The sequence below is a fragment of the Lygodium microphyllum genome, chromosome 27, assembly GCF_053477565.2.
Source record: "Lygodium microphyllum isolate KBCC chromosome 27, Lygodium_microphyllum_v1.1.10, whole genome shotgun sequence".
NCBI lineage: Eukaryota > Viridiplantae > Streptophyta > Polypodiopsida > Schizaeales > Lygodiaceae > Lygodium > Lygodium microphyllum.
In genome coordinates, this window is record NC_141161.1 from 95996568 (window position 1) to 96021333 (window position 24766).

Here is a 24766-nt window from a genome sequence, read left to right on the forward strand (position 1 = left end):
CAACATTCACTGGATTTTCCTGTACATCAGAGCTACAGAACTTGGGAGAGGTTCTGAGGTAAGATTTTCAGCTGCCTTATTCGATCCTAGAAACCTGTATCTTTAGGCCTTTATCAGATTCATCTAGCCCCTTTTGAAGAGAAGATTACACATTCTGTTTCTTCACCACCTTGGAGGGTAGATCACCCCACATCATGGGATAGAAGACATGTCTCTTGAGGGAGGTTCTCTACACATGTCACCTCTACAATGGGGTAGATTATCTACATAAGTTACCTCTAGAATGGGGGAGATTCTCTACACAAGTCACCTCTACAATGGGGCAGTGATCCAAATTTCCAGATTTACCAGCTGATACTCAGAGACGACATCTTTAAGGTACTAGGGGGCTAGGACTGGACTATCTCTAGACTAGAGGACAACTGCTACAAACACTTCTCAACTAGAGGAAACGTTCTTCTTTGCTGTGGTCAGTACCACTGGAGAGTCTTTTACCTGTTCAGTGCAAGAGGATTATAGACTCGTGAGGATTTGGATCAATCACAATTCACAAGATGCTCTTGCCAAAGGATCAAGGTGGTGGCTCATTGTGATAGGAGAGGGTACTATGAAGTGATGCTAGGCTTTGCACTGAGAAAAGATAAAATGTACAACACAACTAAAACACAAGAACGCAATAAATGCAACACAAAACACAAACAGAGAAGAGAGAGAACTATGAAGTGAATGAATTAACATTGTAAATCAATGTGAGAATGTTCAGAATGCTCAAAGTCAAAGAAATGGGAGTAGCCGGAGAATGACATACACTGAAGATGGATCCCAAGGTTTGTAAACACCAAACTAAGCCATAGTGACAAGGGATGGCCATTTTCAAGCTTCCCATCCCAATCCCATCCTGTCCCAATACCATCCCAATCTCATCCCCATGTTAGAGCCCCCCCTCACGGTAACAAGGGATGGCAATTCTCGCCCCCATCCCCATCCCTAAAACTCGTCCCATGTTAGTATGTCACTAGTCATAGCTGAATGTGGAGGGGCAACAGGCTGGAAACCAAAACATTATAGTTTAGAGGCTAAATCTCAACAAGGGATAAGCTAAATGGTGGGCAGCCTGTCTATTTATAGATGAATAGATCCTCCCAAATTAGGGTTTGGCTTACGGACACAGACACTCTCTCGGACTACACAGCATACAATGAAACTTTAGGTAATTTACGTGTTTTGAAGTGTTTTAAAGAGCTAATCAGTTTAAAATGCATTTTTTAGCTCAAAATCTCCTCTCAAGCCGAAAATTGGAACCAAAAAGGAACTATCAAGATAGCTCGAGCTCATTTTTACCCAAGATATCCCACCCCAAAGTAACTAGGGCATCGGGCAAAGGGTGCTCGCTAGTTGTCCAATGATCTACTAAGACTACAAATGCAATGGTTATCTTACCAAGGAAACCCAAACAGTCTCCCCAGAGAGGCCAAGGCACCAGACAAAGGGTGCTCATTGGCTGCCCAATGTCCTGCCAAGACCTGCAAAGGCAAATAGAACCACTTTGAACTATGTTGATTTTTTCCCTAAAGTAATGGTGTGTGCCCTTTCAAGCATCAATGTCCCTAGGGGCAATGAGAGAGCATACAACTCCAAGTACCAAATAGTATTAGAACAAGCAAGTTATCCCAACCACCTGTGGGTGTCAATGACGAACGAAGAGAGTGAAGAAGTATGGAGGTGTGGTGATAAGGTGGCAAAGGAACCGCTAGTGAAAACGACTCAAGATCCGCTCAAGGGTGCTTTGCACAATGAGATGCATAGAGTAATGCTACATGATGAGAATGTGCAAGTAGCAAGGTGCCACTTGGACAATGTCCCTCGTGAAGAAATTGTTCACTTGCCCAAGCGCCCTTTCATGAAGATGATGATGATCATGCAATGTAAAGGGTAGGTACAATAGGGAAGGGAGGCCGATGTCAAAGACAAATGTTCAATTGTCCAAGGAGAGTGGAGGCACTCACGACCTATTGTGGTTTCTTAACTAGGAAACCCTTGGCCGTAGTACAACAATCCTTGTCTATATGGATCGATCTCTAGCACCATGTGCAAAATCTATTAATTTTAGAAAACTGCAACTTGATGGGTTTGGTTTCTTTGCTGTCTTTGGTTTCGTCTGAGTAAAGGATGTCACCCTTGATTTCACTTCTCTTCTCGACTTGAGAGTTCTTGCCACCTTTGATGTTTGCCTTCGTAGAAATGGTTACTGCATCCCCCTCTGAATAGGAAAATGGGGAGGACTTCTTGTGGACTTGATCACGTAACCTTGTATAGTACAAGAATTGGCATTCGAGCTCCTAGAAGATCGGCGATCAAGGTAACAAAATGATATTTTGCATAAAGTGAAAGTATTTATAAGGCAACTTGTTCAAGAAGAATATAACTTGTGAAACCAGCCTTCCTTCCGTGAATGGGTGGTAAATCCCTGATTACAACTTAATTAGAGCAGAAAACAATTAATGCAAATCTGAAAATACAAATTTACCTACTGATCTTGGACAATGCACACTCGATTGCCCCAAATTGGCGCGCCTTTCGGTATTTCTTTAGCTTTATTGAAGAAAAAGTTGATTTACAATGGGATTCTCCCAATCCCCTTCACTATCCAAACTCCCCTTGCTGTGCAAAGTGACTAGCAAGTCTTCAATCTATTTTGCCCCTTGATTCGAGCACTTAATTGACCTTCACTCGCTTTGATAGAGATGGAAAATGCCCCAAATTCAATTATTTGCTGGTCCCTCCACTTGAATAGGCTAAAAACAGCTTTAGCACTATTGAATCCAAGTCTTGGAGTTTCCAATTTTTGGCACCCTTCCCGAGGCTACTACTAAACCCTAATTTCTGCTGCAAACTAGGGTTTACAGCAGAGAAATCTGAAATTTCTCAGCCTCTAGTAATCTTAATGCTGCAATCTTTGGAGCAAGGCTTTAGAAAGATTGGGAGATGAATGAGAATGTTGAGGAAAGAGAAAATTCAGACTTTCTTTGCAAAGAACTGAAGAGAATTTGTCATTTACTGCTGTTGCCCTGTCTCAACAGCTTGTAGATGCAAAGAACTGAAGAAAATCAGTCATTTACTGCTGCTTCCCTGTTTCAATAGCATGTAGATGCTATCAACTGCTATTGATTGGTCTTCTCTTGCCTCTGGCTGCCTCAAAAAGGTCCTCCAATGGCTGCAAATCAGACCAGCAACATCTCCTCCCTCTCTCTTGCACGTTGAATACACTAAAAATGCCTCCAGCCTCTAAAGACGTTTTTCAGTCTTGCATGGGCATTCTTGACAAGTGGCAGCCTTCCCAAATGGTTTTTCCAACACTATTCATAATTAAATATTAAGTTTTAATATTTAAATACTGAAAATTAGTCTAATAATTATTTCAGTGCCCTGAAAAATAATCTGACTCGCCAATAATTAAATTGGCTAGACAACTTCCATTCCCGAGTGTCTCTGCGCCATCTTTGACCATCAGATTGGCATTAGGCATAGAAACATGAAACGGGGAACGGGAACCGGGAACGGGGACGGGGACGGAGACGGGAACGCCAAACCTAGGGAACGGGGACGTGGGAACGGGAACGGCATTTAAAAAATCAAAATTCATGAAAAAAAATTAATATTTCACTCATAATCCATGTGGACTCTGGAGTGTTAAAACTTAAAACCAAGGTATATAATCCACAAGGACAAATCATTTTAAGTTTTAACTTTAAGATATCATGTATTATTCTAAAACTACTCATTAGAAATTGAATTGCAACTTACAAGGCTCAAGAGGTAAGCTATTCAATTATAAATAATAAAATCCATAATACATATGCCAAAAATCATAAATGATAAAACAATGAACAATGAACTAAACTTAAAAGTCTAAGCTAAAAGAACAGACCATGATCAGGCACTAGACGAGACAATATAATTCTCCATGCATCCATAACCTCACTATCATTCTCCTGACCCTTGCCCTGGAACTCAGGATCCACAACAAATGCAGCTGCATGCATGGGTGAGCTATAGGAGTTCCACCTCGTTACAACTAAATGGTGCATTTCCTCATACGCCTCATCATTTGGTGCCAACTCCTGCAACTTTTCATTCAGCCTGTCCATAGCCTCATATACCTTGCCAATGCAAGGTTGCATAGCATCCATAACCCTCAAGAAATGTACAATGGGTGATACCATAGCATCTATCAGCTTTACATCATCCCAAAAAGTGGAGTTATTTGCTTTCTCCAAGCATAAGATACCTGTAGGAGTATCTGCCAATGTTGATGAGGTAAACTCATCACTAAGAAATAACTGCCTCAAGGCACCACTGCATTCTCTTAACCTGCCTAGCATCAAGAAGTTAAAGGCAAATCTGGTATCAGAGTATTTTAAAAGTGTCTTCTTCGACCGAAAGAAAAGTGATGGCGAAGAAATTGGTGATTCAAAACAAAGCTAACCATTTGAGCTCCTTGCTCTATGACAGGTGCAATCCATGACAGGTTATCAATATCCTTTAGTAGGTTGTTCAAGCAATGAGCCATACAATATGAAACTGTGATATGTGGATAATATCCCTGAATAATAGCACCTGCTGCCCTATTTGCAAGCTCTCCATCTGCAACAAATCCCACAACATACTCTGGGCCAATAAGCTCAACACCTGTAGCCCACTCTGCTGCAAGTACATCTGCTGACTTTCCTGTCCCCGATGCATCATGTGAAGATATAAAATACATTTCCCCACGAGAATAAGCAACCATACCATGAATGGATCACTTGCGTATATCACTCCAACCATCAGCAATCAAGGAAACTCCATTTTTAGCCCACATGCTCTTTCTAGTCACTGCTGCTTGCTCAACAAGGCGCTTTTCCTTGTCGAGCAAAGTGGTGCGTAAGGTCTCTGATGATGGAGGTATATACGAAGGGCCATACTCACTAATCTTCTTGCACATCAATTTAAAATACTCTGACCTGGCTGCACGAAATTGAATGTGGTCATGATAAAAAAAGCATGCCACTGATGTATCCACCTCTTCCTTCTTCTTGGGATCCCAACTAGCATCAAGTGTGCTTTGTCTACGTGCAACATGTGGCGTTGTTGATGCCATGGCCGATGCAATGCCTGTAGTAGGTGTGGAGGTAGCACTTCCTGATACTGACCCTGCTCTAGATACATCTGATGGGGATGGTGTCATAAAAGTCACAGGGTCAACTGCAACACGTCGTGGTCTAGATGCAAGATAAGCTTGTTGACCTGCTACACGGTCAGGAAGCTCCCTTTGCTTCTCCAAGGTCACATTTGGACAAAACTGCACCTCTGAATTTGGCTCATGTAGGAGATGAGCTCGGACCTGATTATGCATAAATATTAAAATTTAAAATGGAACAAGTGGCAATTGGTAGTCCATATTCTAATATTTAAGTAACTTTGAAAAATTAAAATCAATAAAAATTTGAAATACAAATGCTCGGCTCAATGGATTACCTTGTTTGCTCCACTAGTTCGCTTGTATGGGCAAAGCTTGCAAGTCCATGGTCGAGATCCTCCACCACTCAAAGGGCGGTCAGCATTTACTTCTTCCCACCATGACCAATCATCAGACCTTCTTCCTCGACCACCAACCCGACGAGCGGGGCGGGAAGATGAAGCCATTTATGACTTCAGGCTGAAAATTGAAGGCCTTAGGTTCAAGAGTCGAGAGAAGGAAAAATTGAAGGCTGAAAATTGATTATTGAAGGCTCGAGAGAAGGAAGAAGGCTCAAGAGTCAAGACTCACTCAAGAGTCGAGAGAGAAGGGAAAGGGAGAGAAGGGAGAAGAAGAAGAAGGTTCATGGAAGAAGGAAGAAGAGAAGGGAGAAGTGAAGAGAAGGTAGAAGGAAGAAGAGAAGGAAGAGAAGAAAGAATAAGAAGAGAAAGAAGAAGAAGGAAGAGAAGGAAGAGAAGGAAGAGGTTGGAGGTGGGAGCAGAAAGAAGAGAAAGAAGAAGAAGAAAGAGAGGGAAGAGAAGGAAGAAGGTGGCTGGACCTAGGGGCAGGAGAACTGGGCCAGGCGGGAGCAGGAGAAATGGGCCAAGCGGGAGCAGACGGGACGCAGGCGGGAGCAGGCGGGACGCAATAGAACAAGGCGCAGGCGGAAACTGGGCGCGGGCGGCCCGCAGGTCATTTTGCCACGTGGCGTTCCCTGTCCCGTTTCAGACAGGAACGCGTCCCTGCTGCGTTCCCTGTCTGAAACGGGACAGGGAACGTTCCATTTTTTGGAAACGCGGTCCGCGCCGGATACATGCCGGGGACGGCGATTCCGCGTGCCGGGGGGCCGTTCCGGCCGTTTCCTGTCACTATGGCGTTAGGTACTATTAAACGCCACTTCTCTAGTATCACCAACCGACACTTATCGCCAAATGAACGACTTGGGCGAACAATTGACACCAGATACAACCAAGTACCTGTGCAACATAACTTATAGCAACTTTTACCTTCGACATCCCGTGATTTCCTCGGGTCTGAGGCTCGTAAATTTACTCTAACCCCAATTACACCTCACATGTGCAACACTTTACTTAACCATGTGATTAAAAATTAATCCACATATTAAGTGAGGTTTCAAAAATGCATGTCCTCATGATAGCCCTCCCCCTTAAAATCCTTGCAATCGTCCTCGATTGCACTGCCAAAGGCATCAAAAGCAAAGTATTACAATGAAATTTCCATAGGGCATCATAGTCAACACAACATTGCGCACTATTGTTCAACCATTCCATATGCCCAACATATGCTAAAAATTGCCAGCCAACATAACATAACATAAGACTCACAAAGAATCTCAAAAACATTGCCAGATTATCATGTGACATGTCCATTTCTCATGAGCTCAACTCATCTGGCAAAACCAAACCATAGTATAGCGAAAACCAAGCATAAACCATGGCTGAAACATCAATGGCATCATAAGACATGTTGCTGTCCACAAAACCAGCTGAGTACCACTGAATATTAATGATCATACGCTGAAAACCAACATTCGATAATCAGCCACCACTGATGATCATTAACTGATGCTACACCAAGCATAACCAATCCCATACCAAGGATAATTGATTACACACCGAGCATAACGGATGCAAATGTACAGTTTCAGAGCTGTGGTGAAAACCATACCGATCTGCATACCAAACATAGTGACTAGTACACTGAATAGTGATCTCCTGGCAAACATACTCTTCAGCTACAGTACCCTAAATGTATGCTGAATATATTCGAGATCCACTACTTCTAGAGCTGTCCATTACTAAGGAGCGGAGGTGCTAGCTCCCTCACAAGCATCACGTAATACTCTGGACCTCTGCTTTGTTGAACCTCAACTAAAGTCGGTTCTGACTGGAAAGCATCAAGGTAAAGCTGCAACAACTGAGGATGGTCTGCCAAGTCATCCTCCTCCATCCATTTGGTATCCATTGCTGAATAATTCTGAAACTTCACCAAGTACCTTCTGGAACCCTTACCCCTGATCTTCCTCTCTGTGTGTGCCAAAATCTGCTCTATTACCAGTATTTCATAGAGCTCTTCAACCTCCGGCTGAATTTCAGCAAAGACATCCTCTGGCAAATCTCCATGAAAAGGTCTAAGCAAGCTCACATGAAAGGCATTGTGTATTCGCCAATGTGGAGGCAATTTCAGCCTATAGCATGCATCACTTGTCCTCTCCAAAACTTGAAATGGCCCATAGTATCTCATAGACAGCTTTGGATACAATCGCTCTTTGCCCTTCATATTTTTCAGCAGTGCCTTTTCAAATTGCAGCAATGCATAATTGCCCTCTGCAAAGTGCAAAGCACGCCTATGACGATCAGCTGCTCTCTTTTGCTTCTCTCTCTTTTGCTTATCCTGCGATCTTTGAAGTGCATACTTAACCTTCTGATAAGCTGCATTCATGCTTTCCACATAGAATCAAACTCAAAGATCTTATCTTTTGTGTGCAAAATAGGGGGTACTTTCTTACCACCCTCTACCACTTCAAATGGAGCTTTGCCTGTAGAACTATGCACTGTTGTTGTAAGCAAACTCAACCAAGGGAAAATACTGCTCCCACTATGTCTTGTGGTCTGAAACATAGCACCTCAAAAGATCTAACACTGTGGAATTTGCTTCCTCAAACTGACCATCTATCTACAGATAGAAGGATGATGAGAATTTCAGCATGGTACCCATATTCTCAAACAAGCCCTTCCAAAATAAAATGGTCATCTGAGGGTCTCAATCACTAATGATCGACTCTGGCATACCATGATACTTAAAGACGTGCTGCAAAAACAATCGTGCCATATGATCAACCTTAATTTTCTTCCTCCACGGAATGAAATAGGCTTGCTTGCTAAATCTGCAAACGATAGTCCATATCCTATCATTCCCTGTAGGTGTCTTAGGAAGCTCAAAAAAAAAGTCCATCTGCCAAGGCCTATCTGGAATAGGCAAGGGCTGTAACAAACCCGGCATCTTTTGCCTATCATGCTTTACCTTCTAGCATACGATGCATGTCTTAACAAACTATTCTACATCATACCCCAAAGTTGGCCAATAAAAGAAATGCTCCACTGCCTTGACCGTGGCATCAATACCTCTATGTCCTGCATACACAGTCGTCCATGCATCATCAGAAATCCATCTCTTACACAAAGTATCCATGCCTTTGGCCATTGCAAAGCTGATCATAAACATTAGCAAAGTTCAAATCAGCAACATATTGCTCTTTCATGGCATTCAACTTAGTGTGATAAACCATATTGACAGCCGACAAGTGAGGTTTACATGACAGTGCATCACTTTTTCCACTTTTTCTCTGCAGTCTATTCCTCTTTCCAGCCCTCTTTTTCAGATTTGCCCTGATTTTCAGCTTTATTTTCAGATTTGCCCTTTTCCTCAACCTTTGACTCTTTGACATATGACTTGGCATCATCATCGTGGAATCTTGCATCCTTTCCACGCAGCAATTTGTCGGTTATAGAAGCAGTTTCTATAAGCTGAGACATGCTGGAAACAATGGACTTAATGCAAAAATCTCGAATACCCTTTGGTAAACCATAAATATACTTCTCCACCTGCTCATGGAGGGGTACTGTGAGATAAGAAGTAACTGGCAGCAATGCATCCCAAAACTTCTTATTATATTGATCCAAGTCCTTGCAGTTTTTGAAATTCAAGTGATTCCAAGCTGTCATAATGTCTACTTCAAAGGTACTTGTCAACTAATTTGAAGCAAACATTTGCTTGAACTGGACCCAAGTGGTAGGTGACTTCCCTTGAATAAGAAGTGTAGACCACCACTGCAATGCATTTCCCTTCAAAAATGTGGCTGCCTTGCGTATCTTAGATACCTCTGTGAAGTTGCCTCCAGAATAGGTTGCATCAAACTACTAAATAAAAACAAGTGCTTTCAGCCTATCTTGTGCACCATTGAAAGGCTCAAACTTCACGCTTTTGCCACCTTCATCGTAGTCCTTCGACGGACCTATGGGAGTCAAGTTATTATAAATGGGTTGCTGCAAAAAGGACGCATTGGCTGTATTTGCATAAAAACCAGCACTATCTGAAGCACCTACATAACCAGCACCAAATCCTTGTGCTCCAACATTCCCTGGGGGTGCCGATACATATCCATATGGCCCACTTTGTGCCCCAAGCATCATGCTTATGCTGCCATACATGGGATTAGGCATTCCACTTGCATTATCCGGATACATTGGGTGTTGTGAGCCATGCATTGGCTGCTGCATACCTTAGGGATTTGTGCCATACATTCCCGTATGCGGTGCCTGTCCAATCATAGCATAAAAAATGGTACCACCACCAAAGTATCCTTGCTGTCCCTTGCTTGCATGTGCATAATTGCCTTGTTGCCCATGTTCCCATGGATTGGCACTACCAAGTTGGCCATGCATTTGCCCTTGCTACCCCACGGATACCAATTGTTTGTGCTCATCATGCATTTCGCGCTCTTCTAAAGAAGGCTTAGGCATTTTCTTCAGTTCTTGTGGCCGAAGCTGTAGAAGGTGTCTTCTTCTCTTGCCTTTGTTGTTCTTCTTTGGGGCATTCAAAAATCGGGTAAATTGAGGATCCTTTGCCAATTCAGCAAAGAGATTTGCTACTGTCCTCATCCGATTCTTGAACTGGTCATCAAATTCCTCTTCACTTTGCTGGTCATCAGCCTCCTTATGCCCTAAAGGCCGTGCATCTTGCCCAACAACAACATTTTCAGCTTGCTGTCCATGGTCTGAGCCTTGTCCAAGGTCAGCCATTGCATTTCCTTCATTCCCATGTGAATGTTCATACTGAGAGGCATCATCATTGCTTGAATCCATCTTACCATATGAAGACATATTGCTGTAATTTCTCAGCTGAGAGTAAAAATCAGCACTACCACAAAGCTTTGGCTTGCAATCAGGTGCTTTGGGTCCACCTAATCAAGGGATTGAGTGGTATCCCGGCAATGGAACCACGAAACCAGCCTTCCTTCCATGGATGGGTGGTAAATCCCTAATTATAACTTAATTACAGAAGAAAACAATTAATGCAAATCTGAAAATACAAATTTACCTACTGATTTTGGACAATGCACACTCAATTGGCCCCAAATTGGCGCCCCTTTCGGTATTTCTTTAGCTTTATTGAAGAAAAAGTTGATTTACAATGGGATTCTCCAAATCCCCTTCGCAATCCAGACTCCCCTTGCTGTGCAAAGTGACCAGCAAGTCTTCAATCTATTTTTCCCTTTGATTCAGGCACTTAATTGGCCTTTATCCGCTTTGATGGAGATGGAAAATAACCCAAATTCAATTATTTGCTGAACCCTCCACTTCAATAGGCTAAAAACGGCTTCAGCCCTATTGAATCCAAGTCTTGGAGCTTCCAATTTTTGGCACCCTTCCCGAGGCTACTGCTAAACCCTAATTTCTACTGCAAATTAGGGTCTACAGCAAAGAAATTTAAAATTTCTCAGCCTCTGGTGATCTCAATGCTGCAATCTTTGGAGCAAAGCTGTAGAAAGATTGGAAGATGAGAGAGAATGCTGAGAAGAGAGAAAATTCAGACTTTCTTCGCGAAGAACTAAAGAGAATCAATCATTTCCTGCTGTTGCTCTGTCTCAACAGCTTGTAGATGCAAAGAACTGAAGAAAATCAATCATTTACTGCTGCTGCCTTGTTTCAATAGCCTGTAGATGCTATCACCTGCTATTGATTGATCTTCTCCTGTCCCTGGCTGCCTCAAAAAATTCTCCAATGGCTGCAAATCAGACCAGCAGCATCCTCCCTCTCTCTTGCAGGCTGAATACACTAAAAATGCCTCTCCCTAGTCTCTAAAGACGTTTTTAGTCTTGCATGGGCATTTTTGACGAATGGCAACCTTCCCAAATGGTTTTTCCAGCATTATCCATAATTAAATGCTAAGATCTTCAGAGCAAGGCTGTGAAATGGTTGGGAGATGAGAGAGAAAGTTGTAGAGAGAGAAAATTCAGAGTTTTATCGCAAAGCATAAGTGAAAATCAATCAAATGCAGTTTACTGCCCTACCACAATAGCTTGTAGATGCAAAGAATTGAAGAAAATCAATCATTTACCACTACTGCCCTGTCTCAACAACTTGTAGATACTATCACCTGTTGTTGATTGGTCTTTTCCTGCCCCTGGCTGCCTCAAAAGGTCCTCCAATGGCTGCAAATCAGACCAACAGTATCTCCTCCCTCTCTCTTGCAAGTTGAATCCACTAAAAGTGCCTCTCTCCAACCTCTAAAGACGTTTTTTAGTCTTGCATGGGCATTTTTGACAAGTAGCAACCTTCCCAAATGGTTTTTTCAGCATTATCCATAATTAAATATTAATTTTTAATATTTAAACATTGAAAATTAATCTAATAATTATTTCGGTGCCTGAAAAATAATCTGACTGGCCAATCATTAAATTGACTAGGCAACTTCCATTCCCAAGTGTCTCTACGCCATCTTTGACCATCAGATTGGCGTTAGGTATCATTAAACGCTACTTCTCTAGTGTCAACAGCCGACACTTATGGCCAAATGAATGACCTAGGTCAACAACTGGCACCAGATACCACCAAGTACCTGTGCAACATAACTTATAGCAACTTTTGCCTTTGACATTCCGTGATTTCCTCGGGTCCGGAGCTCGTAAATGTAACCTCGGTTACACCTCACATGTGCAACACTTTACTTAACCATGTGATTAAAAATTAATCCACATCTTAAGTGAGGTTTCAAAAATGCATGTTCTCATGACAACTTGATCGTCATCTGACTTCACGGAGCCAGTAGCAATAAACTTGACAAGTAATCACCTATATTTCTTCTTGTAGCTCATAATCGAGATTAATGCATCAGGTTCAATCTCTCACCACATAGCGTTCAAGGAGATGAATCCAATGATCCAATGCTAAGGGAAAGTGTTGCAGTTGAGAGTGGAACTCGGTAAGTAATCCCTACATTAACTCGATATTTGTTGCACCATTGTGACCTCTCGTTTGATGGATGGGATTAAGGTGGGCCAATGGAGGGTCCACCATAGGGTCTTAACCAATTACTAGGTCCCAAAGACCCTGAGCCTCAAGCAGTTGAGGCATTAGGTTAGACCAAGTGGTGAAATTCCATCCATCGAAACAAGTCTTATCTATAAAGGCATTCTTAGTTGTAGCAATAGAAGTGAAGGTGTTGGGAGAGGAATAGTACACGTAGGGTAGGCAAGGTGGGTAGAGTGGGGGAGTGGAGTACACTTGGGAATGAACCCCAAAGTGCCCACCATGCATGCACCATGTGTGCACAATGGATCCAAAAGTGGATATCAACTGACTTGACATGGGCATGGTAGCCACATGAGTAGCCCAAGGAGCGATAGGGACTCTATAGCTAGAGGATGGAAATCCCTACATGGGAGTGACCCATGGAGTGTGTGACAACACAACATAAGCAAAGGATGGATAGCTATTAGCCTTACTTTAGGGAGGCCCATGGAAAGAGTGTTGAAGTGCCTAGGGAAGTGAGACAGATATCCATCATATACGTCCTAGGGTAGACAAGTGTGCTTAGAGTAGGTAGGTGTGCTCACTTGCGAGTGTGGGTAAGGGACAATGTTAATGAATGGGATTCTCACTAAACAATGTACCATGGTGCAAAGTGGCATTCACCTATGGATAGCTAACATAAGGTGCTGAAAAAGAGAAAGTGATAGGAACAAAAAGTTAAAACAGATGTTGCTAATCTTAGTTTACTTGATGCAACGATAGAATTTTATCCTAAGCTACTCAAAACAAATGAAAGAGAGTTGGGCAAAAGAGGGTGGGATGGGAGGGAATTCAGAACCAAAAATGCCAACTCCATGCTCAAAAGAAATAGAGCATAAAGAATGAAGTACACTTGTAGATGTATCTCTACATCTAGAGTCTCCTCTATTGGAATTAACATAATCAAACCTTTCATGATCGCGATCCTGGACACCACAAGAAGAAATAGGGAAGGATTTTGTATCACACAACTCAAAAGGATTATAGGAGCCTGACACTGGGCATGGCTATGATGAAGAAGATGGGTCACTAGTCATCTCAAATGCCACATGTTCTCCCTAAGGGGAGGGGTGGCTAGCCTCACCCACTGATATTCTCTAATGCACAAGGCTCCTAGGAGTGTACTAGGAATATTTGACACACAAGAATTCACTAGACTCCTCCATCATGAGCCCTACATCTAGCCAAGAAGAAGAAAGTGATGATGTGTTGTCTTCCTCGTTGAATCCATAATGCTTCCAATGATGGAGAAGCCTAAAAAGACACTATGGGATCCTAAGAAGGTGTCTGAGATATTTTCAATTGATTATGTGTCGCCCGTGTATCTTGCACAAACCAAGCTCTCCACAATAACCATACGATGCTCTTTAGAAAAGCATTGGCTCTGATACCATGTGAAGTAATGATAGGTTTTGCACTAAGAAGACACAAAATGTATGAGCATTACTAAAACAAAATAACTTAGACAGGAACGCAATAAACACAAAAATATTAATGAAACTTTGGGTAATTTACATGTCTTGGGACTATTTTAAAGAGCTGATCAGTTTATAATGTATTTTTTAGCTCGACAGGTACGTAGACCCAAATCTAATGACATGCGTGATGGGTGGTTAGAGGTACTAGGCCCATTGGAGGAGGCCTCTCTAGTGACTACAATGGGGCCCATAGGAGTGGGTCTGGAGACATCTCTTTGTAGAGAAACCAAGGGAGTCTGCTTTTTTGGACTATGAGAAACCAAGGGAGGCTACTTTTGAAGGAGTTTGAATGATAGCACTAGACCCAAGAAGGTCAATCTCTTTCCATCTTTGGCAATAGACAAAAGCTTAGCAATTGGTAATTGGCTTGGCTACAGCACCTTCCAATCATTTCTACTAGATATGGAGGGCCAAACAAAACTCAAAGGTACTACTTATAAGACCACCCGAAGGTTCAAGTGGCATGGAGAAGAGCCCTCAAGATAGTCTTCCACGGTACATCCAAGATTATGGCAATGATGTAGAGGACAATAACTCAGGTCATAGACGAATACCATATCCCAGTTATAGAGGATTTTCATGGGAGACAATCCCATCTCGCTTCTAGTCAACCCTTGCGCAAGATAGCCACACCAAACATCTCACAAACACAAATGCACTAAGGGGCATTGTCTTAGATGGAGCAAGTGGTAAATTTCATTGCTTGGTTGGACCACCAAACTTTGCCATACTATAGAGTTACTAGGTAAATCCACTGCAAAGGCCCTCTCCAAGGTATGGACAAATATTGTCCACTCTCTTCGAGGGAGATGGGGGAAGCTATAGGGGATTCCAAGAATATGAGAGAAAGAGATGCTTTTTGGATTCTTGCACTTGCTTTCACTTTGAGGCACATGCGGTCTAGCACCATAGACCTCCTAATTGCTTATTCACTTAGGCCTAGTACTAGACTTTCCACTTTAGTCTTTTTCACTTTATATTGTTAACAGAACAATCTTTTACTCTACCTCCTAAGATTTTGTTTTCGAGGAATAATAATTTTCTCTTCTTTGGGAAAAATGAAAAAGGATAAAATGAGTTGGTGGGTACAACAAGGGTTTGTCCGGGCAGATTGGAATAGTCAAAAGAGTTGCCATACACTATGCTAGGAAAAACCCATAGCTCTTGGATTAAAAACTCTTTGAAAGTGTTCAATGCACAACAAAGTATATTGTTTTTTGAAACCTTCAATAGAGCAAATATCACGATTCACAATGGTGTTTTGAAAACCAAACAAAAAGAACCATTCCATATGAGCTCTCTCAAGGCTGTTCTTGAAACCTTTTATGTACTTCAACAATGCAATCTAAGTATCATGCAGCACACAAATCATTCTTCATAATGGATTTCACATAAACTCTTCAAAGACTTCACTTAAAAGATTTCATCTATAACAATCAAAACAAAGTCTCATGCAGCATGTTAAGAATGATCCTTCTTCATCCTTTGCAAAAATAAGCATTTCACATGAGCTCTTCGTGGCTTTGTTGAAAGTTTTCCTCTACCAGTGATGCAATCTAGGGAAAGTGAAGCATGTTACCGCATTCTTTATCACACATCTAGACATTTTTGAGATACAAGTGTCCATACTGAACAGGACAGAACATTGTATGTTGAAAGCAGCTCCCAAAAAACCAGAAATTCTACTTAGTACGTCGCATGTTGAAAGCATCTTCCAGAAAATCAGAAATCTTACTTACGCTGAATGAGGCCAACTCTGAGCCCAAGAAAACGATGAGCTTGGCCAACCCATTCACAGTCCCTGCGTGCCAGGTAATCATTAACGGTGACAACATGTACACCACGGCCAGTCAGTGCATTCAGGTATGCAGGTAAAACTGCAACCAGAGTTTTACCCTCGCCTGTTTTCATTTCTGCAATCTGCCCCTTGTGAAGAACAATTCCTCCTGCAAGTTGGCAGAAAAAATACAATGTCGAGACATAAAGAGGTCATGCAATCATACACAAATACTAACAACTGAAAAAAGCCATATCAAACACTTCCAAGTACCAATCAACTGTACATCAAATGGACGAAGCCCAAGGACTCGTTTTGAAGCCTCTCGCACAACTGCAAATGCTTCCTGGTAAAATGAGATCAAAGCTCAGCATCATACTGAATGAATTGAAACACAAAAAAGGCCTAATTTCATGGTCTTCACATGAATCATGAGTTTATAATCTCTAGTACTTAAGAGTACTACAAAAACTTAATACTTGATTCTAGAAAGCTAAGGATTGCAAATGGCCAACTTGTGTTGACAAAACTCAAAATTTCCATGCAAACTCCTCAAAGGAATCTGAACAAAACCATAAACCCTCAAGAAATGACATTTTTTGTGTGTACCAGGAACAAGCTGATCATGCCTTTTTCAACAAAAGCAGTGTGTCCGAGTCGCAATGGTGTACAGAAAATAAATATGTCATGAGACCATACATGCTTTAAGTCATATATTCATACGCTTCTTTTGGTCTATGAAACAACCCTATTAAGTGTTACATTGGTGTTTCTCTCTGGCTATATTCTTTTTATAACGTGTGGTGCATCTTCATCAAGAAAAGAGAGCCAATTTTTGGTCACATGTAAGCATCTTCTGCAGCCAACCTTTCTTGCTGTATACTGTGGCCCATATTCCTACTTGCAAGATTCTCCACCCTTCTGTCAGCATTAAGGTTTGGGGCTTTTACATTTTTTACATCAATGCTATTTTGCATGCTTCTGGACTGCTTGCCTACTGGATGGCGGTTACAGGTCAGGTTTCCTATTTCAGGTCTCATATAGAGTTTTCTAGTGCCTTTTCAGTAGAGCCCCGTCAATTCAGTAATCATTTGTGTGTATGCCAAGCCCCAAGACTGGAGGCTGTTCGCTCCCTTTTCTTCTATCTAGGGACATGCCAGGCAGAAGTTGCCTTGAGTTCATGATTCTCTATGACTGAAGTATAGGCAATGTTGGGCAATAGTTACACATTTTCCAGCATTCCTTCCCACTTTGAGTTCTTTGATCCTCCCATTTAATTTTGGTGAGCCACTTGTTTTGCTAAGTTTTGCCAAATTATGTAAATTGGGTTGGCCAAACCTGTAGCTTGTTAAATGGGGAAGCAATCAAGGCATATATTTCCACTGGGTAAAACATAAGTATGAGATCATCAGATCTGTTTCACTCACATGTATCACAACCCATGAAGGTGTTAGCAGACATGTGCCTTGTATGCTTGTCTCCCACCTATGAGCCTCAGATTAAATCAGATGGACATTAGGAGCTCTGGCATAGTCTTTATCCATCAGTTTAAACTTTGTCTCACCTAGACTTCAGGTAGAGGTCCATTCTTGCGTGTGTCCTGTCAGCCTGTTTTACAGGCATCTGGGCAGGCATTGGTGCCACCTGCCAGGGCAGACAGGTTCATTCTCGGCAGGCAGCACTGTGCGGCTCCATTTTGGACAGGCAGCTACATTACCCAGTCTGACCTGTAATTAATGCAGCTTGGCCAGCTTTATGGGGATGTCCCTATTTAGTGCTGTCCTCTTCATTGTCTCATTCATTCGGATCAGTTCAGTTCATCATTGCCAGCCCTCACCATTTTCTCATCATTCTCCTACCCTCTCCATCGTCTCATTCATTGGTATCAGTTCAGTTCATCATTTCCAGCCCTCCTCACCATTTTTTCATCATTCTCCTACCTCCATCTAGCGCCCTCGCTGACGCTCTATGGTGCATGTAAGGGCTGACTGGGCCAGCCTTGTACCTTCAGTTTCAGTCAGTTTTGTTCCTGTGATTCTACTACAGTCTCATCTCCCTCTTCTCTTCTCAATTCATGTCCCTTGTTCTACTTCACTGCGCAGTCTCACGGAAGGGGCATTTAACAGGATCTAAGAGCATAGTACGGCCTTCACCCATGCAAAGTCAGCTGCAGCTGCACAATTGCCTAAAGGAGAGAAGTTCTTCGCACATCACAAATCGCCTCTCTATCAGGTCTTCCTAATGATCACATGCAAGCCCGTTGACACAGCTTCAGCAGCTCATGATTGCATGTGTGTCCCCTGGCTGACTGGTCAAGTACTTTCCTCAATAGCCATTAGGAATAGGGAACGGGGAACAGCATAGAAACAGGGTTTAAATCTTGGTAAAGTCAAGAATTTCTCAATATTCTGAAATAGCACACACAAATGATTCAAAAAGATCACTTTAAAGATCATATTACTCAAGTAAGACAAAATGGATGGTGTACTATTTTGGGTTGAAAGAGAGAAAAAATGTGTCTTTGTAAGTATAAGAGAGAGACGATGATGGGGTATTTGAGGTGTTGGTAGAGAGTTAAATCGAGGTAGGTGCTCTCATAGCAAGCGTTATGCGCTTTTGAGCATAAGAGTCACGGTGAAGTAGGGAAAATTGTGGATTACCATAGGTTTCACTTGTTTTATGCCGGGGTTTCTACAACCCATTACTCCGGTGTGCTCATGGTTGTTCATGAGAAATTTCAGCTGGTGCTTGTCAAGAATGATGTGCATGGCTGCTTTTTGGTGATAGAAATTTTGTTTGAAGGGGAGGTTCTATGGTTGATTGGACTCTATGGCCCAAATGATCTCTTGTCTAGATGCAATCTGTGGGATAGACTGAAAGTATGTTTGATGCTTGGTAGACCAAGTCTACTCATGGGGGATTTTAATATGTGTGTTGATCCTTGCAGTCTACTTCTGAGCACTCAATGATGGATGCACCTAAGAGTTGTGCTTGGAATGATTTTGCTTTGGCCATTCTTAAGCAAGACCTTTGGTCTTGGCTTTGTCCATTACCCTCGGGATACACTTTTTGTTCAGCATAGCATACATCCACATGGTCTCAATTGGATCATATATATATACATTATGCACGATGCTACTTTTTTGCCAGACTTTTTGAAGATGTGAGTACTACAACAATATGCCCTGTTTGATCACTTTTCCCTACAAGTTGAGATGCTTGAACGACCCATTGTTCATATTGCGCAGTTTCTGGGCAAGCTCACCTTACACTTCAATTCATCTTACTTGAAACATCCAGTGTTTAATAGTTAGAGTATATGCTAAGGGCACACTGCTGCCGTGAACCAAGAAGGTGGATTCAATGCTTGCCTTTGGTTGAATTTGCCTACAATGCTTCTTACCAACAAAGCATTCAGATGACCCCTTTCCAAGCATTGTATGGGCATGACTATCGAAGTCCCCTAAACTTCTCAGATCCAACCTTGAGGGTTGAAGCTTCAAGGCAGATGTGCAAAGGATTGCCTGGCAATATGGAATTCATCATGCCTCCCTTTGCAAGTAGCATCAGCAGGCTACAAACAAATTACTATCATTGGTTCGTCCCTTGCTGCTTGAATCCCCGAATGACGCATTTTTGCTTCCATTGGCTGCAAGGTGGGCTGATCTTATTAAATAGCCTTAATTGAGATCTTATCAATAGGCTAAATTGAAAACCTTGACTGAGAGTTTGCAAGACAATTCTTGCCAATCTCATAAATTCTTTCAAGCCTTGCATGCATCTCCTACTCCAGAGAACATGGTTAAATTTCAGCATGCAGAGAGTCAAATGGTTACAATTCCATAGACCATTGTGCATATATGTAGAAGCTATTTTCTGGAACTTCTTGGTTCTACATAGGCTCCTTAGCAGATTTTCCATGCCCATTTGGCTTTTTACGCCTTGGTTAGGGATCAGGTTTCACCTGACATGCCTTGGAGGCTAACATTCGTGAGGATAGAGAGAGTTTTGCAAGTTTTGGGTTGGCAAGGAGTTGTGATTTCTGGGCTCCTGCCGTCGCGTTCGTTGTGCTCCAACCCCCGCCATCGCACCAGCTCCCCCCACCTCTGTCCCGCAACTACTCCGTCCGCCTCCACCCCTGCTCGACGCCCCTACGTGACCCCTCCCCCCTGCTCAACACCACCTCTGCCCCCCCTCGACGCCGCCCCTGCGCAACCTCTCACAGCACCGCCTCCACCCCTGCTAGACGCCTCTGCCCTCGCCTGCTTGCCCCCACCTAGAACCCCCCCCCTGCCGGCCTGATCCCGGCCTGTCCTCCCATCTAAGGAGCTGTTTTCCCGCCCCTCCGCCCTGACCCCTCCGCCTCCACCATCTACCCCTCCGCCTTTTCTCATACAGGGGCCCGGCTCTGTCTGACAAGCCTAACACACACGTTCGCCCATTGCAAGCTGGCCTATAGCAGTGTCCAACACCTCCCCCACCGTGTAAAAAGAATTTCCCACCCCCCCCCCCTCCTCGCCATCAACCTCCTCCCCTCCAGTTGCTCCCTTCCTCTGCAGCAACATCCCCCCCCTCCGGCAGCACAGCACCGTGAGTGGTAGGTCCTTAGCAAAGACGCACAATGGAAACCTCTGGTCAGACGCCGATGCATTCTGCGAGTGCCCCCCAATCAAATACCTTGCACGTCATCCTCTCTGAGGAACAGCTCTTAGCAGACCATGCCACAGAGCTAGAGATTAAAGAAACAGCGATCTTTGGTCAAGTAGTAGGACACTCCCCATCCAGGGCCCAACTTCGAGATTGGCTTCACTCCACACTGCGCATTAGCACAGCATAGATTGTGGAGGCGGTCCTAATGGGTCAAGGGATCTTCATGGTACGACTCAACTCAACAGACGCAGCACGGGAGCTACTGGCTAGCTCACCCTATATCTCCACAAAGGGGGTCATACATATGGTTCCCTAGTACAGTGGCTTCACAGTGGAGGCATTCGTGCTCCACAACAGTTTCCTTAGACACTTGGCCACCCTATTCTTCCCCGGATTGGAGATAGAGTATCACCAGCTTGTGGAAGACTTTGGACGGCTCTTCGACACTATCCTTCCCGCCTCTTTCGCGGACGCAGTGATAGTCGTAGGAGTCCCAAGGTACGGGTGGCAATGAAAGAGACAAAGAGTATACCACAATTTTTAGAGATTAAGGCAGGTGGACACTCCTTCAGGCAACAGGTCATCGTGACTGGGAAGCCAAGGCAGTGTCTGCGTTGCCATAACTTTGGGCACCTGGCAACAGAGTGCACGCGCTTCGGAGCTGGGCGGCTTCACCGAAAGGTCCACAGGTGGACGCGGACGCCTTCACACGGGTCCAGAGACGACATAGAGGGAGGGCATGGGGGACCGCAAGCAGCCCCTCAGAAACAGCCACAGCAGCAGGGAGCAGGAGGGCAAGCGTCACCTCCCTGGCAGAGCACCACGCGGGCCCTCCCTCCTTACTCTATCCAACAAGACCACAGGCCTACACATCCACCCCCCACGGAGGCGCCTCGGGCTGCCTCATCTGAGGGCCCACATCCCCCACCCCTCCCCCCTCCCTACAGCTCCCCCCCAACCCTAGTCCACACCCCCCCCCTCCTCCAGAGCCACCGGTTCCCCCCCACACCCACCATGTGCCCCTGTCCACCCCACCATCCCTTGATCCTCCCCCTCCCCACCATCGCCCCCGCCGACCACCCCCCCTGCTCCCCACCCAACACAGGTGACCCCCCCCCCCTCCCACAAGAGGCGAGGAGCCCCATACACCGACATCATCCACTCACCCGCAGTCTAGCCCCCCCTCCCCTCCCCACACAGCCACCAGCTCATCCGTCCATGCCGCCCGTCACACTTTCCCGAGACATGCACAGGTGCTACCACAGGAGTTTTTTCGCAATGGGCCGTGGTCTTACCTTAGAGATGCGGAGAGCGGAGAGTTCCCACTACCCCTGGAGGTGGGAATCTTCGTGGTATGCAAGTCAAGGAACGGCAAGGTCCATCTACTAGCACCACCGGATGGACCAAACTATGCCTTCTTCCTTCAAATCTCTCACATAGGAGATTGGATGACGGCTCAGATAGAGGAGGTGAAGAGCCAGGTGGCAGACCACATCTCCTAGTGGATGGGAGAAGGTGGGGACTGACACTTTTCTCCCAACAGTGGCCAAGGTGCATGATGGACATTAACTAGTGGGAGGTCCCACATCTGAGCATTATCTTTCGAGCCCCTCCGCAGTGGAGGGCGCCGATGGATGTGATCAAGTGGCCACTGGCACAGGCGGCCCGTTTCTACCAATGTACAAAGTCTCACCTTTCAACCTGGTTGGTAGATGCCTTGGTGGTACCACCAAGCACATCCATCACCCCCCATGGTCCACTCGAGGGCTACCATGGGGGAATGGAATTCACCGTCCATGCCGGCAGCGAAGCGTATATGCATGCCTCATAGCTCCTCTTTGTCAGCAACTTCTACATCGAACAGATGCTTGTTCGATCAGTCACACGTTTCCCTATGAGCTTACATCTTGCATCCTGGAATGTGAATGGCCTCCACTATAGTGGAGCACGTGGTCCCAGAAATTGAGGTTGGAAAGGTACTCCCAAGCAATTCACACACTTACTAGGAGCATGCCATCGATACCCATGGCAGGAGTGGAGACGTATGCACTTCAATTGGCCCGAGTCTCACCGCCTACATACAAGACCACGGGACGATAGTGGAAGGGAGGTTTCTATGGATCAGATTGGATATTGGGGACTCGTGCCTTGGTGTCCTCAATGTCTATGCCCCCACTAAGGTGAGCACACGCAGCAGGTTCTAGGTCGAGATCGCAGCAGGACTCCTAGAGATGCACTCCTAGATTGTTGGAGGGGACTTCAACAACCTGGAGGCTCTAGAGGACCAACAAGGCAGAGGCAAAAACCACCAGGGCATAGCTGGGGAGGAGCAGGAGGCATGGGAGGTCTTTTTACTGGCAGTAGGAGCATGCAATGCTTGGAGAGACCCTGCCTTCCACAGGAGGGAGAGGTCGCTGGACTACTCTTGGGGATACAGGTGGCTAGGTAGAGTCCTGCTGGAGCAGTTGGACAAGTTCTATATGGGAGAGTGGGGATGCTCTCGTGGAGGCCAGGTAGGGCAGCTGGCAGGAACCACGTTGTCCAATCACCACCTGGTTGTCCTAACACTTGATCCCCCACCATCTGCCCTAGACACATGACCCTGTCGAATCCCTGACTCGATCTATAGGAGGAAGGAAGTGAAGAGACAGATTGAGCAGATCTGGACCAGGGAGTGGGGCAGGAGGGACCAAATTGCAAAGAAGGTTGCAGAGGTCCTAGCCGAGTCAAGCAGTATCTGCCAGGAGGCAGCCCTACAAGCCAAGCAGCAGAGCTAGAAAGAGGAGAGAGCACTCCGGCGGGACCTTGCAGCCACACAGAGATTACTACAGGAGGCACCAGGGAATCCCACCCTCCACGCATAGGAGGTGCACGCGCGCGAGCAGCCATCGCCAGTCTAGAGGACAAGCCCTCAAAGTTCTCATTCCGCACCTCAGCAGCCTTCTGGACGCAGAAGGGGGACACGATGTGCAGGGAGTTTTTCCAAGCGCACCAGCCCCATACCTCAGGAGAGTAGATACATAGCCTTCGGGATCAATATAGGAGGACTCATTCTAGCCCAGACGAGGTGATGGAGATTACTACCGACTACTACAAATGCCTTTTCCAACAGGAGACAGCCTCAGCTAGAGGACAATGATACACACAGCAGGTCTGGGATCACATCCCGTCCCTCGTCACAGAGATGGGACGCTCACTCCTAGTCCCCCTTCATAGAGAAGGAACTAGAGGAGGCCTTCCATACACACGACGGGAAGAAATGCCCGAGAGAGGATAGCCTCTCCAAGGCCTTCTTCATTACCTACTAGGAGGTGGTGAAGAACCCCCTGCTACTGGCCTTCCATGAGATTTTCACTTCAGGACAAATGCCAGGGAGTCTCTCTGCAGGCCTCATCAGTCTCCTCCCCAAAGGGGGAGACCGGTTGGAGCTATCCTAGTGGAGACCGATCACTTTATTGTCAGTAGCCTATAAGGCACTGGCAAAGATGATTGATAGGCGACTCCACCCTGTGCTTTCAAACATCATTCATGACACACAGACAGGCTTTGTCCAGGATAGGAGCATCCTAGACAATGTATTCACCTTCTTTGAGGCGACAGAGTGGGCTCAACACAGTGGGCAGGGACTGGTCGTACTACTCCTGGATTTCGAGAAAGCCTATGACAAGGTCGATTGGGAGTTTCTAGAGGGCACCATGTTGAGGTTGGGCTTTCCCCAAGCATGGATTCTCATAGGTGGTAGGCGAGGGGAGGAGTTTCGGCTAGAGAGATCAGTCCAACAAGGATGCCCCCTGGCCCCATACTTGTTCTTACTCTTTGCAAAGGCAATGTCCCACTTCCTCGGGTCACGCGTGAGCGGGTTACGCAACCTCCAACTCCTAGTGAGGGGAAAGACGGAGCTGTTAGACTCAGAGTATGCTGATGATACAACACTCTACATAGAGAACGATGAGTTTATGCTGGAGAGAGTGAGACTGGGCTCGAGATGTTCTGTATTGCAGTGGGAGCGAAAATCAACTAGCGAAAGTCGGTTGGATTTCTTACAGACCTGGACTCTAGCACGGAGTGGGGCGTACACCTAGGATTTAGATGGGTGTGCAGAGGGCAGACCGTCTATCACTTAGGGTTCCAAGTGGGACTCGACTTCACTCCCGCCCAGCAGTTCCTTCCAATCCTTGACTCTATTCAGAGGAAGTTGACCTACTAGAGTACTACTCGCCTTTCCCTAGTAGACCGAGCCCTAGTGATTAACCAGGTCCTCCTAGCCACG

At 44.9% G+C, this 24766-nt stretch overlaps 1 protein-coding gene across 3 annotated transcripts in view; it reads right to left on the bottom strand.

Annotated features, from left to right (window-relative positions):
* Positions 1-24766, bottom strand: part of AGY1 (Albino or Glassy Yellow 1) — a 110708-nt gene that overhangs the window by 51645 nt on the left and 34297 nt on the right. For all 3 annotated transcript variants that reach the window (XM_087668944.1, XM_087668943.1, XM_087668942.1), the window contains exons 2-3: positions 16120-16192; positions 15809-16015 (exon numbers count right to left, since the gene is read on the bottom strand). In XM_087668944.1, the coding sequence (XP_087525070.1) occupies positions 15809-16015; positions 16120-16192 (280 nt within the window). The remainder of the gene's footprint in view (positions 1-15808; positions 16016-16119; positions 16193-24766) is intronic.